The sequence below is a fragment of the Phacochoerus africanus genome, chromosome 13 (genome assembly GCF_016906955.1).
Source record: "Phacochoerus africanus isolate WHEZ1 chromosome 13, ROS_Pafr_v1, whole genome shotgun sequence".
In the NCBI taxonomy this organism is placed as follows: Eukaryota; Metazoa; Chordata; class Mammalia; order Artiodactyla; family Suidae; genus Phacochoerus; species Phacochoerus africanus.
In genome coordinates, this window is record NC_062556.1 from 1,053,133 (window position 1) to 1,065,537 (window position 12,405).

Consider the following 12,405-nt stretch of genomic DNA (forward strand, 5'->3'; position numbering starts at 1 on the left):
TATTTTTGTTGTTGTTGTTGTCTTTTTGCCATTTCTAGGGCCGCTCCCGTGGCATATGGAGATTCCTAGGCTAGGGGTCTCGTCGGAGCTGTAGCCACCAGCCTGCACCACAGCCACAGCCACACCAGATCCGAGCCATGTCTGCTCCCTACACCGCAGCTCATGGCAACGCCGGATCCTTAACCCACCAAGGAAGGCCAGGGATTGAACCCGCAACCTCATGGTTCCTAGTCAGATTCATTCACCACTGAGCCACGATGGGAACTCCCTATTTTACTGTATATTTGCCTTTACCAGTAAGCTTTTGCTTTTTGTAATTTTCATGTGTCTAATTTTGGCCTTTTCTTTTTCACTTAGAGAAGTTCCTTTACATTTCTTGTAAAGCTGGTTTGGTGGTGCTGAACTCTTGCAGCTTTTGCTTTTCTGTAAGACTTTTTATCTGTCGTAAAATCAGAATGAAAACCTTGCCAGGCAGTATATTCTTGGTTTTTCCCTTTCATCAGTTTAAATGTGTCATGCCACTCCCTTCTGGCCTGCAGAGCTTCTGTGAAAATGAGTTGATAACCTTATGGGAGTTCCCTTGTGCGTTTCTTGTTGCTTTTCCTTTGCTGCTTTTGATATTCTTTGTTTATCTTTGCCTTTTGCCATTTTGAGTACAGTGTGTCCTGGTGGTGTTCTCATGGGGTTGACCCTGTTTAGGGCTCTCAGTGCTTCCTGGGTCCGAGTGTCTGTCTGCTTTCCCAGGTTGGGGAAGTTCTGTCATGTCTTCTAACGTGCTGTCTCCCCTTGCTCTCTCTTCCCCTTCTGGGACCCCTACAGTGCAGCTCTTACCATGCTTGAGGTTATTCCAGAGATCTCCTGGACTGTCCTTATTTCTTTTTATTCTTTTTTCTGTTCAGTGTCAGTGATTTTTTTTTTTTTTTTACTACTCTGTGTTCCACTTTGCTGATCTGTTCCTTCATATTAATTCATTAGTCCAATGTTCATCACCTCATTTCAGTTACTGTATTCTTTTTTTTTCTTTTTACGGCTGCACCTGTGGAATATGGACGTTCCCAGACTAGGGATCAAACTGGAGGTGAAGCTGCTGGCCTGTGCCACAGCCACAAGCGGATCTAAGATGCTGTGACCCTGACCACAGCTTGGGGCAACACTGGAGCCTTAACCCACTGAGGATTGAATCCGCATCCTCGCAGAGACAACGTCAGGTCATTAAGCTGCTCAGCCACAGCAGGAACTCCAGTTATTGTGTTACTAATCTCTGGTGATTTTATTTTCTGACTCTTTGTATAAAACATCTAGCGTCTCACTGCACACATCCATTCTTTTCCTGAGTTCTTCCATCTTTCTGGTAATGACCTTGAACTCGGTTGGGCTGATGACCTGCCTCCCCTTCATGTAGTTCTTCTCTTGGGTTTTTATCTTTTGCCTTCATTTGGAACTTATTCCTCTGTTGCTTCATTTTGCCTACTTTGCTGTTTTTATTTCCATGTATCTGGTGAGGTGGCTGTTTCTGACCTTGGAGAAGTGACCTTTTGGGACACATCCTGTGTGTCTCAGGAGCACAGTCCCCTCTGGTCACCTGAGCATATGTTCTGGGGGGCCCCCTGTGTGGGCTGTATGCGTGCTTCTGCTGTGTCAGGGTGACTACTGTGGGTTGTCTGTAGGCCTTGCTGGCCCCTGGGACTGTTGGCAGCCACGCTCCATCTGTGTGGAGGCTCTTTGCCATTTTTGGTGGCCCTTGGTCAAGAGGCTGTGGGGCTGGGGGTCTTGGGGAAAGTGCTGGCCCTCTCACTCGTGAAGCCAGATTCTAGATTCAGGTGGCTTGTTGTGGGGCCCTAGATCTAGTTTTGGCCTGCTCATGTTGGAGCCTCCTTCTAACCTGGCTGGCTGCAGGTTTGGGGGTGGCCTGAAGCTGCTGCTGGCCTGCTGCTGAGTGGGGCTGGATCCTGGGAGGCTGGCTGAGGGGTCCAGGTGTGTGGGAGCTTGTGGCTGTCCTGCTCTGGGTGGGCTGCATCCTGCCTCGGCAGCTTTGGGGCTGGTGATCAGGGTTGGGGCCTGGGGGTCCCAGGCTGGTTGTGAGGCTGGAGGGCAGGGCTGGGGCCCAAGGGGTCCTGAGGCTGGTTGCCTGCCCTGTGGTGGGTAGAGGTGTGACCCCAGATCTCTGACCGCAGGGCCCTGAGGGTCCCAGGGTCTGGGTGGGGCTGGGGTCCTGGGCCCTGTGGTGGGCAGGGCTGCATCCAGAGATGGCTCTGGGCTCAGGGCCTCCTAAAGCAGCCTGTCTGCTGGCGGGCAGGGCTGTGTCTCTGCCCAGTTAGTTGCTTGGTGAGGAACACTGGTACCTTCAGGCTGGTGGGCTGATGAGCGGGTGGGGGTGGGTGGGGGACTCCACCATGGCACCCGCCAGCCTCAGCATCCTTGGGGTAGGTAGGAGCTCTGAAAACAGCCTTGCCAGTGTCCTGGCCCGGGTAGGGTGGGGCTGCATTGCCGAGCCTCTGGAGCTGCTCCAAGATCAGCAGCAGGCCTGGCCCAGGCTCCGCTCAAGTTGCCCATGTCTGCTGGTCCCAGAGCGTGTGAGGTTGTGCGCACTGTCAGGGTGGGGGGCCTGTCCCCAGCCCCTGGCTCTTCCGCACGATGGTACCCTGGCCTTCAGAGCCAGCTGGGAGCCAACCCCCCGGTGCAGGAGCCCCGGCCAGGCCCCTGGTGGCGCTCAGACCCCTCGCCCCCTGCAGGGAACCTCCTGCTTGCAGGTCACCTGTCTGGGGGGCGTGGGACGTGACTGCACTGCCACTTCCCTTCGGACCGGCTCCTTCGTTCCGTCGGTAGTTGGGGAAGGCCCTTCATCCCTAGAGAAACGGGGTCATTTTCGTGTGCCTCTGAGGGGTGGGAAGCCGGGCTCTTTCTGCTCCACCATCCCGGCCAAGCTCTGCATAAGGGCCAGCATCTCACGTGTCAAATTGAGCGCAGAGCGGGAAATTCACCAGTCATGAGCAGAGAGCAGGTGCTGAAGCAGCAAAGTGTCAGCAGGTCACGACAGCCTATGATTGACCCAGAGCTGGGGACCAGGGGCTCCTGGCAAAGTCCCTCAGATGCCCTCGGTGGGGGCCAGGCAGGGGGAGCCACACCCAGGCCTGACCGCTCCTGTTCTGCTGGCTGTGCCCCCACTGCTGGGCTGTTAGAAAAGCAACACTCAGCCTCCAGAGTATCAACATATGGTCTCATTTACTTTGTGGCATCATGTTTGTTTCTTTTGAGAGTTAGCAACAAATAGGCCAAAAATAAAATGAATGTGATGGCTCAATAGGTTTTTTAAGCCATACTGACATAATGAGAAACATACTGTAAAAACACTGAGGTTTATTAAGGCTTAAAGATACACAGCCCTCAGTTCTGTTGAAACCCCAAAGAGAGACGCCTACCAACTCTCTAAGTAATGTTGACTTGTGGATGCTTTTCAGTTTTGTGTAGTTGTGTAAAGACTTTTCACAACCGTTTATTTTTAGGCTTTATTACTTTTCTCTATAAATTCCTCCTGGGAATTGAAGAGACTACAGCTACATTTGTTTTGCAGCAAGCAGCTCCGCGAACAGCCAGCAAGGTGATGGAAGAGGAGCAGACAGGGTGGATGGGCCAGGGGTGGGGGGAGTTAGGAAGCGTCTGGAAGCCTGGAATTTTCCCTCCAAGGGCCTGGCTGGCACTACTCTCTGTTCCCAGAACTTACAGCTGGTGACTCAGGAACGGGCGCAGCGGCCTCAGCTTCCAGCTCGTGGGGGCACGAGGTCACCCCGCCCCGGGCTGGGAAACGAGATGCCCACAGGTCCGTCCCTGGATGCTGAGCAGCAGGGTCCCGGGAGGGTTGAGGTAGGAAGGGTGTTTACCCCCCCACCCAGCAGTGTCACCTGTTCGTCGCATCCACTGTGAGGCGGTGCCCTGGATCAAGTTCTTACAACTGTCCGAGCCCCGTGTCCCCTCCGGTCTTTCTCTCCGCTTCCCCGCTCCCTGTGGGCAGCTCAGACCTGTGTTCGGGCCCCAGGTCTCCTCGGGCCCGGCGGGAGCCTGGCGGCCAGGCAGGTGGCCGGCAGGGGGCAGCACCGGCCGCCCTCCCTCCAGCCCGCCGGGAACTCCGCGCGCCCGGCAAGGTCCCGGCCTCCGCGCTCGTTGGTCCTGAGGTTGTAAAGCCCAGACAGCCGTCTGGCTTCCAGGGCCGTGTGTGCGGTGCAGCCCCGCGCAGCGCCGCTGTGCTCTCCGTGAGGAGGGGCAGGGAGGGGGAAGGAGCGGGCGTCCCCAGCGGAGACCTCGGGTGCCTGGGGAGTGGCCCCGACGCCGGGTAGAAAAGGAGCCCTGGCACGCAAAGCCCCAGTTGTCCTGCGGCGGGGATGTGACAGGTGAGAGGTCTGCCCGGGTTGCCCTGAGCGTCCTGGGTCAGCCACCTGCTCACGCCCTGATGCGTGACCGGCCATCCCGCCGTCGCCCCCCGGTCCCGCTCGAGCCCAGTGTCTGCGCTCCTGACTCGGAGGCGCCAGGACGCCGGTGGATCCCTCCGGGTGTCCGTTGCTGGGAACGGCCGGGAGGCTGTGGAGATCGTGGGGGCCGCCCCGACCGGTGTGGTCGAGGGGAAAATGCCCTGGCGGGCCCTTCGAGGCCCTGTGACCTCTGTCCGCCAGCGCCCAGGACGGGCACCAAGGTGGCGCCGAGCCCAGATTCTGCGGCTTCCCTGGCGGTGTCGCGCGTCCCGTGGGTGAGAGCTGTTCTGCTTTGAAGAGATTCCCCCAGCTGCCCTGCATGTGTGGCATCTGAGCCACACTGAGAACTTTGAGATATTCTGGCTTATTCACTCCATCTCTTGGTCCCTCGGCAGAGCTTTTGCCCTGGATTCTCTTCCAGGCGGTTCGTCTGTCTGCCCTGAGCTGCCAGATGAGCAGAGACCCTTTGTGGAATCCGAGCTTTTACCCTTTTCCAGGGGCCTGGCTGAGTGCTGGTGCAGGCCCGCCCTGGGGGTGCCGAGGGGGGGTGTCTGTATGGCTCTGGCTCTGGTGGCATTCCTGGCTCCATGTCAGGGCTGCCGTGATGCCAAGCTTCGTGCTGCAGGATGGCCTCGGCCCCAGATGGCCCGACCCCTGTGTGTCCTTGGCCAGCAGAGTCTATCTGTGTCCCCTCCCCTGGGAGGCTCACACTTGGATTTTGTCAGGTGGAGGGCAGTTTTCCGGGCACCCTGGCAGTGGTGCCCGGAGTGACAGGAGGGCGGGCAGGTCCGTGGTCTCCTGTCCCCAGCCCCCCACCTGCAGCCCTCCCTCCCCACTGGCTGCCTGTCCCCACCCCCATGGCAGGGCCTGTCCAGGAGGAACAGATGGGGTGTCAGTGACCTGTTAGGCCTGGGGCTCAGCAGGTGAGGGGTCCCTGGAGTTTTTCTGACCCCCCCACCACTTGAGCCCTGTATCTCTGGGGAGGGGACAGTGGTCAAATTGTGAGTCCTAGCAGCCTGTTTGTGCCTCCAGCAAAGAGCTATGACCTTGTGCATTAGACTCCTCAGTCCTGTGCAGTAGACTCCTTGGCCTGGGAGTCCTTGTGGGGAGGTCACGAGACTGCAGGGGGCTGGGGACACACACCCAGTTTCCCATTGGCCGTGGAGTCTGGGCTGGGGCCTCCAGCAAGCGGGGTTCCAGATTGGGGGTGAAGTGTGAGAATCTGCTTTTCACGGGCCCCACGCGGCTCTGAACCAGTTTGGAAACCTCGGTTCTGCCTTCCTGCAGGCGCCCACGTGCCAGAGAAACCTGGGCTCCTGGGGCGGGAGCCGGTTACCCTCAGAACTGCCAGCGTTACAGCATCTGCTGGAGAGACCCCCCCCCACCACCACCGCCCCTGTTCTTCCTCCAAACTGTCTACGCGTCTCTCGGCCCGAATCTCAGGGCCAGCTGGCCGGGTTCTGAGAGAAGTGGGAGTCTGCGTGGGTGTGGCCTGACCTGGAGACCCCTGAGACCCTAGAAACTCTGTGGACCACGGGTGTCTTTTCTAAGCAGAAGCCACGGCTAAAGCAGCGCGTTTTTAGTCCTGTCACCAAGAAGCCACCCCTCCACTGTGCAAAGAGCCAACAAGGCAGTGTCACCGCTGGCACCTAAATCGGATCAAAGCTGTAGGCTGGCCTCTTGCTCCCTCCAGGCCACCCCGGAGGAGGTCTGTTGACCTTGCCCCGTCTCTGCACTGCCGCCGGGGGGCTCAGGGCGCTGGGGACGAAGCCCTCATCCTGAGCCTCTGCTGCTGGAGCTGCCGCTCCTCATGTCTTTTGCCGAGTGGGGAGGTGGGTTTGTGTGTAAAGATGCCAGTTGTGTGGGTCTGAGCCCGGCGCTGCCCTGCACCGCTCGCCAACCTCCCAGAGCGCTTCGAATTGTTTCCTACGCGGCTCAGGGCCCGGGCAGCTCTCCCCCTGGCCCTGCTGTCCCGCGTTCCCCCGGGCCGGGTTTCTGTCACCTCTCCTCATCGCCCTTTGTTCCTGGATTAAGCCGGCCCAGCTGTCGCTCCCTCTGGCCAAGCGGTACCCTCGGGGCCCATCCTGCCCACGTCCCCGCCAGGCGCACGGCGGCCGGACTGGAGGCTGAGGCCGAGTGGAGGGAGCAGCCCACAGGCTCTTGTTCGGTGACAGAAGGGACCCCTGATGGTTCTGGACGCTCTGTGTCCGTGGCAGCCTGCTTTACCCAGAGGCAGCCTGGCTGAGGATGTGCCCGGGAGGTTGGCGGGGGGGGGGGGGGGGGGGGCGAGGCTTCTAGATGTTGCTCCTGACCCCAGCGTCTGTTCTCCAGGGGAGCCGTGGGCCCACCCTTGGTGCTGGGGGTCAGGTGGCTGTGTGCCCGGCATCCCCCCTCGGCCCGTCCACGTCTGCATCCCCGGAGGGGGGGAGGGGGGGCAGGAGTCTCACCGTCCCAGAGCTGTGGCCGGAGGCGGCCGGTGACAGTGGGAACTTCAGTCCCTCCGGCCGACTGGCGGGGTGGGGTGGATGTTATCGCCGCATGAGCCTCTGACCCGCCCAAACATCTGGGACCAGCAAGTGACCCGGGGACTGTCACCTGTGTTCAGAGAAACCCCGCTTGTTGGGCAGGGATCTTGGTGCCCTCGCTCAGCCTCGGGTCCAGGGCGAGGAAGCCGCCTGAAGGGTGTGCGGGCTCCCGCCCTGCACCGCGTCTACACCGTAGTCAGCCCAGCCTGTCAGCTCCCCCCTCGTGTTCCCGTGACCTGCAGATCCAGACCTTGGCTCCGGCCTTCAAGGCGGCCCCTGCACGCCTGCCCCGTGCTCCCCCTGGTCTGTCCGGCTGGGCTGAACGGAGGGCCCTGCTGACCCGCCGTGGCAGATCCAGCGGCCACGGTGTCTGTTCGTGTCTGTGTACACACGCCTGTGAGTTTGGCAGTTTCTTGGAAAGATAAGGACTCTGTGTTAAACAAAACCACAACACCACTGACACACTTAAGAGTTAACACCTCCCGGGGGTCCTGCTGTGGTTCAGTGGGTTAAGGATCCAGTGTTGCCAGAGGTGGCTCGGATTCAGTCCCTGGCCGGGGAGCTTCCATGTGCCTCGTATGCCACCAAACGAAACAAAACAACCCTGTCAGTAGCTGTCAGATTTGCAGTACGGTGCCGTGAACTAGCTGCCATGTCACACGTGGAGCCAGGACTTATTCTGACCCCTGCACCGTTTGCCCACCACCTCCCCCGCCTCTGGCAGACACCTGTCTGTCCTCTGTGTCTTCGACTGGGTGGTTTTTTGTTTAGATTTCACGTCTGAGTGAGACCATCTAGTGTTCGTATTTCTGACTCATTTCACTTAGCATAATGCCTTCGGGGTGTATCCGTGTGGTTGCAGATGGCAAGACTCCATCCTTTATTACGGCTGAGTGATACTCCAGGGTACGTGGGTACGTACCACGGGTTCTCATCTGCTCCTCCGTGGCGGACACTCACCTACTGTAGATGCTGCAGTGATCATACCTCTTTTCAAGGGAGTGTTTTGTTTCTTTGGATAAACACCCAGAGGGAATCGCTGTATCACAGAGCAGCTCTGTTTAACTCTTGGAGGACTCTTCACGCTGTTCTGCGCAGTGTCTGCACCAGCTGCCCTTCCCGCCAGCAGTGCACGGGGGTCCCTGTGTCCACAACACCTGTTACTTCTCGCCTTCCGATGATGTGAGGGAACCTGCGTGTGGTTTTGCTTTGCGTTTCCCCGATGGGCCACGGTGAGAACCCTGCCATGTGCCTAGTGACCATCTATATATGTCGTCTTTGGAAAAATGTCTCTTCAGGTCTCAGTAACTGGTATTGATTTCTATGACTTCTTTGTGTTTACTCTGGATTAACCCCATCAGGCGGATGATTTACAAATCGCTTCTCCCCCTTAGTGGGTTGCCCTTTGCTTCTGTCGATGGTTTCTCAAGGCTCTTTGCATTTCTGTTTTCGGCGTCTCTCCACACTCCCCTGAGTGAGCTTCCTTAACTCCTGCCGACATGCTCGTGGTTACCGTCCGCCTTCAGCCAGGCGCGCTCTTGGGCTTCAGAGCGTCTTTCACGCTGGTCTGCGGGGTCTGCTGGCTGGGCCGCTTGCTCCGCCATCCCCTGGCCTTCAGGGTCCGGGCCACCTCCTCAGATGCTCCAGCCCCACCCTTCAGTTCTCCTGTGCTGCGGGTGTGACTCAGACATGGGCTTTCCAATCCAGGCTCTGACCTCTGCCCTGATGCCCTTCCTCCCTTCCTCATCCCGCCGAATCCGCGCAGGTACCACTTTGCCCGGAAGCCCCCTGTGGTGCCATAGCGGCGTAACTGTTTGCCCCCCCCCCCCCCCACAGTGGGAGTCCTCGGATGGCAGGTTCTTATGGTATTTCACCTACATTGCCACTGCCTGAAGCGTGGGCACTCAGGTGTTTGTTGAATAAATATTGAACGGGATTGGATATAAATGCCTTTCCCTGGTAATTTTCAGTGAGGGTCTTAGACTGACCTCAGGCAGCTGAGGAGTCCTGAACTCCTCCTCCACCGGGGGGGGGGCACTGGGGGGGGGGGCGTGGCGGAGCCTCAGGCTGAGTCCTTACCCTTCAGGGGAAGACGGTGTGCAGTTCTGGCTCAAAGACTCAGGAGGGTTCAGACTTCCTTAGGCCAGGGTACGGACGACTTGCCCTGAACCTTAACACGTGGCAAGTCTGCGTGGAACTGAGGCGGATCGGAGCAGCTACTTGGCAGTGGCCCCTGCCCAGGGTCCCGCCCTGGGATGAGGCAGAAAGGCCGCTGGGAAGGCGGGGTGAGGACCAGGTCCCGGAGGCCTTTGGAGGCAAAGCTGCAGTGCCTGGTCTTCCTGCGCCTGTACCTGGGCTGACGGGGGTGGGAGGCGGGGGCGGGGGGCCGGAAGAGTAAGTTCTTGCAGAGGCAGCAGAGGGAGAGCGGCGAGACGTTACAGTGTTTTCAGCTGTGTGTGTGCACGTTGGAGGGGCTCCTGGCTGGCGTCGCGGCTCTAAGCACCCTGGTGGCAGGCGGCTGCCATCCCGGGCAGTACCCACCCCTGGTGTCGGTACAGAGCCCTCCCTCCTGGTGCAGCAATGAGAAGTTGGAGGGCCCCACGCCTACTCCACCCTGCTTCCTGAGCCCTCCCCAGGTCCACATGGTGGGCTGCGGGATGGGCCGGGTCCCTGAGTTTAAGCACCACCTCCCCCTTCCTGCCCTCCTCCCGCCACAGGCGTCGCCCGTCTGCTCTCTGGGCCCCGCCTCCCCTCTGTGGTTGCAGGAAAGATACCATTTCTAGGCTCTTCTGGCATCAATGTCTGAAGACACTAGACGTAGAAACGCACGGACTTTCTTTCATGTCTGGGGCCACGGGCTGCCCTCAGGCTGGTCAAGCTGCTCAGGGGAGGCCTCTGGGCCAGCCCTTCCCCCATGCTGGATGGCCTTGCTGTTCTGCCTCCCTGTCCAGGTGGCCCTGCCTGCCCGCCTGGAGCTGGCCATGTGGCTGTCCCCCTCAGCTGGAAACCCCTCGGTTCGTGCACGCACTGCAGTCCTTAGCAGTGACGGCACACCGGGGGACTGGAAGCTTCTGGAAGCCTGTCCTGGGTGCAAGAGCCCTTGGGCGCCTCTCATTCACTCCCTCGGTCCTAGGCTCCCGTCGGGCTAGCACTTTGCGCCTTCCCAGGCGTGGCGTGTGGATGGATGTGTGTGTCCCTTGAAAGGTCAGAGGTCACAGTTGTGACACCGAGACTTGGGAGTTGCTAGGACTCAGCTTCAGAAGAGAAACAGTCGTCAGAGGACAGATGAAGGGAAAGGAATTTGGAGTCGTGGCAGTCCCATGAGATGGGGCCACTGTCCCCCTGCAAGGGCATGTTAGGGTCCCCATTAGGGACCTCTTAGCTTTGGGGGGCGGGAGGCAGCCGTAGGCTCAGGGAGGAGGCAACACTTGGGTGCAGGGAGACTTGGAGGACGTGAAAGTGGTCAGGCTCAGGCCATCATGGGCTTTCTGCCGGGCGGGGGTGGGGGTGGGGGGGCGGCTGGCCTTCCTGGCTCCTCCCCCCACGTGACTCAGCCGCGTCACACATGCAGAAGGGCATGTGGCCCACCTGCTGGCCTCCAGCGCATCTCGCACCTGCCTTTGCTCCTGGCTGTTGGTAGGGCTCGGTGCAGAAGTGGCCCCAGCAGCCCCCTCAGAGCTGGAGGGGTGGGATGGCTCCCGGCGGAGTCGATTCCTGGCATTGCGCGGTGTGCAGTCAGCTCCAAGCAGTGTGGACCTTTCCTCCAAGCGTCGGTGCCGAGGCGGAACGCGTTTTTAGGGAGGGACCCAGACGCCCTGGTAAACTGGTCCCCGCTTAAAAGGCAGCGGTGCTCAGGCCACGGTGGTCTAGCTGGGCGTCTGCGTGGAGCCAGCAGCGGGGTGACCTGTCCAGCCCGCGTGTTCTGCGCGTCACCCTTGTGCCCGGGCTGCCCCGTGGGGACTAACCGTGCTCTCTCCCCGCAGGATCTCCTATGACCCGGGCCGCTTCCCCAAGTACCTGCCCGAGGCCTACTGCCTGTGCCGGGGCTGCCTGACCGGGCCGGCGGGGGCCGAGGACTTGCGGCTGCGCAGCGCCCCGGTGCTCGTGCCTGCTGTCGTGCTGCGCCGGACCCCGGCCTGCGCGGGCGGCCGCGCCGTCTACACTGAGGAGTACGTCACAGTCCCCGTGGGCTGCACCTGCGTCCCCCAGCAGCAGCAAGAGGCGGGCGGCGTCCCCTCCGGCCTGGACAAGCAGGCCAGGCCCTGAGGCCACCCAGGCCCACGGAGCCTCAGAGGCGGGATGCACGGGACGGTGCAACCGACAAGAGCCAAGTGCTGGGTTTTTGCGGCCCCTTGGGGCGCCCCACTCCCTGCGGCGGGGCGGTGGGTGACAGACAGTACCAGGGCCCCGCAAGGCAGATGACAGGGGCTTTAAAAATCTTGTTTAAAGTAGAATATATACTTTTTTTTTAAAAGCCATTTTCACTAGGGGCAGAAAATATTTTTATATTCGCCACTTGAGCAGGTCTATCAGCCATTTTTTCCTTGACACATGACCCTTTTATCAACCCTGAGTTGCACTTCCTCTGTCAGAATTTTTGGAGGCGCAGCGGAGGCCTCAGCCCCTCTGGCTGGCCTGTGGCCTGGGGTCCCTGAATGGACCCCGTCCCAGACGGCGCTCAGGCTCGGCTACCCCAGGGCCCGGCACCCGGTTTATCCGTGAGGATGGAAACGGCCGCAGGTCTGCACAGACTTTTCTTTCCACTTTTTAGGGGCCGATTTGTGGGCAAGAGGTGGTGAGATCTGGGCCAGCTCCCAGGCAGAACCCACATCTTGGCTTACTAGCCAAGTGTGAGGAGAGGTGGGCATACCTAACTTTTGCAGAAGTGGTGCGTGGCGGCCTCTCTGTGTCCTGAGCAGGAGCTAAGTCCTTAAGCCTAAAGGAGGAAGGCTGACCCTGGACGCAGAGTCCTTTGCTAGGCTGAGTCCTGAGCACACTTCCCAGTCACTGAGTGAGTGGAGTGAAGGCGTGCAGGCTGAGCGCATCTCTGACTCTGCTCTGATGGACTCCGTTTTTAGAGGAAACGCCTTCCTATTAAGGTCACACTTCAGATCTGGTTGGGCCTTGGGGCCGTCAGCCTCTCTGCATCTGTTGACAGGCTCCTGCCTCTGCATCCCCTCGGCCTTGGTTTAATCTGGACGGAAGGCTTACGAGAGCTTTCACCTTGTACACAATATTGACAGAGGTTGTGCACGGAAACACATCCCCGAGCAAAATTCAGGTTTTCCAAATAAAACATTGAAAGCTGAGAGTGGTAGCTGTGCATAGTTGCATACAGTTTGGGGAATTTTTGAGCCTCTGGAAAAAAGGGGGGGTGACTTGTGGGGGTACATCTAGAATACATTCTTCTCCAGAAA

General features: G+C 59.3%; 1 protein-coding gene across 1 annotated transcript in view; it reads left to right on the forward strand.

The window, feature by feature from the left end:
* IL17D (interleukin 17D) overlaps positions 1-12,297 on the forward strand; it is a 38,247-nt gene extending 25,950 nt beyond the window's left edge. The window contains exon 3 of the mRNA XM_047756537.1: positions 10,972-12,297. Within this exon, the coding sequence (XP_047612493.1) occupies positions 10,972-11,254 (283 nt within the window). The 3' untranslated portion in view covers positions 11,255-12,297. The remainder of the gene's footprint in view (positions 1-10,971) is intronic.
* Positions 12,298-12,405: the final 108 nt, after the last annotated feature.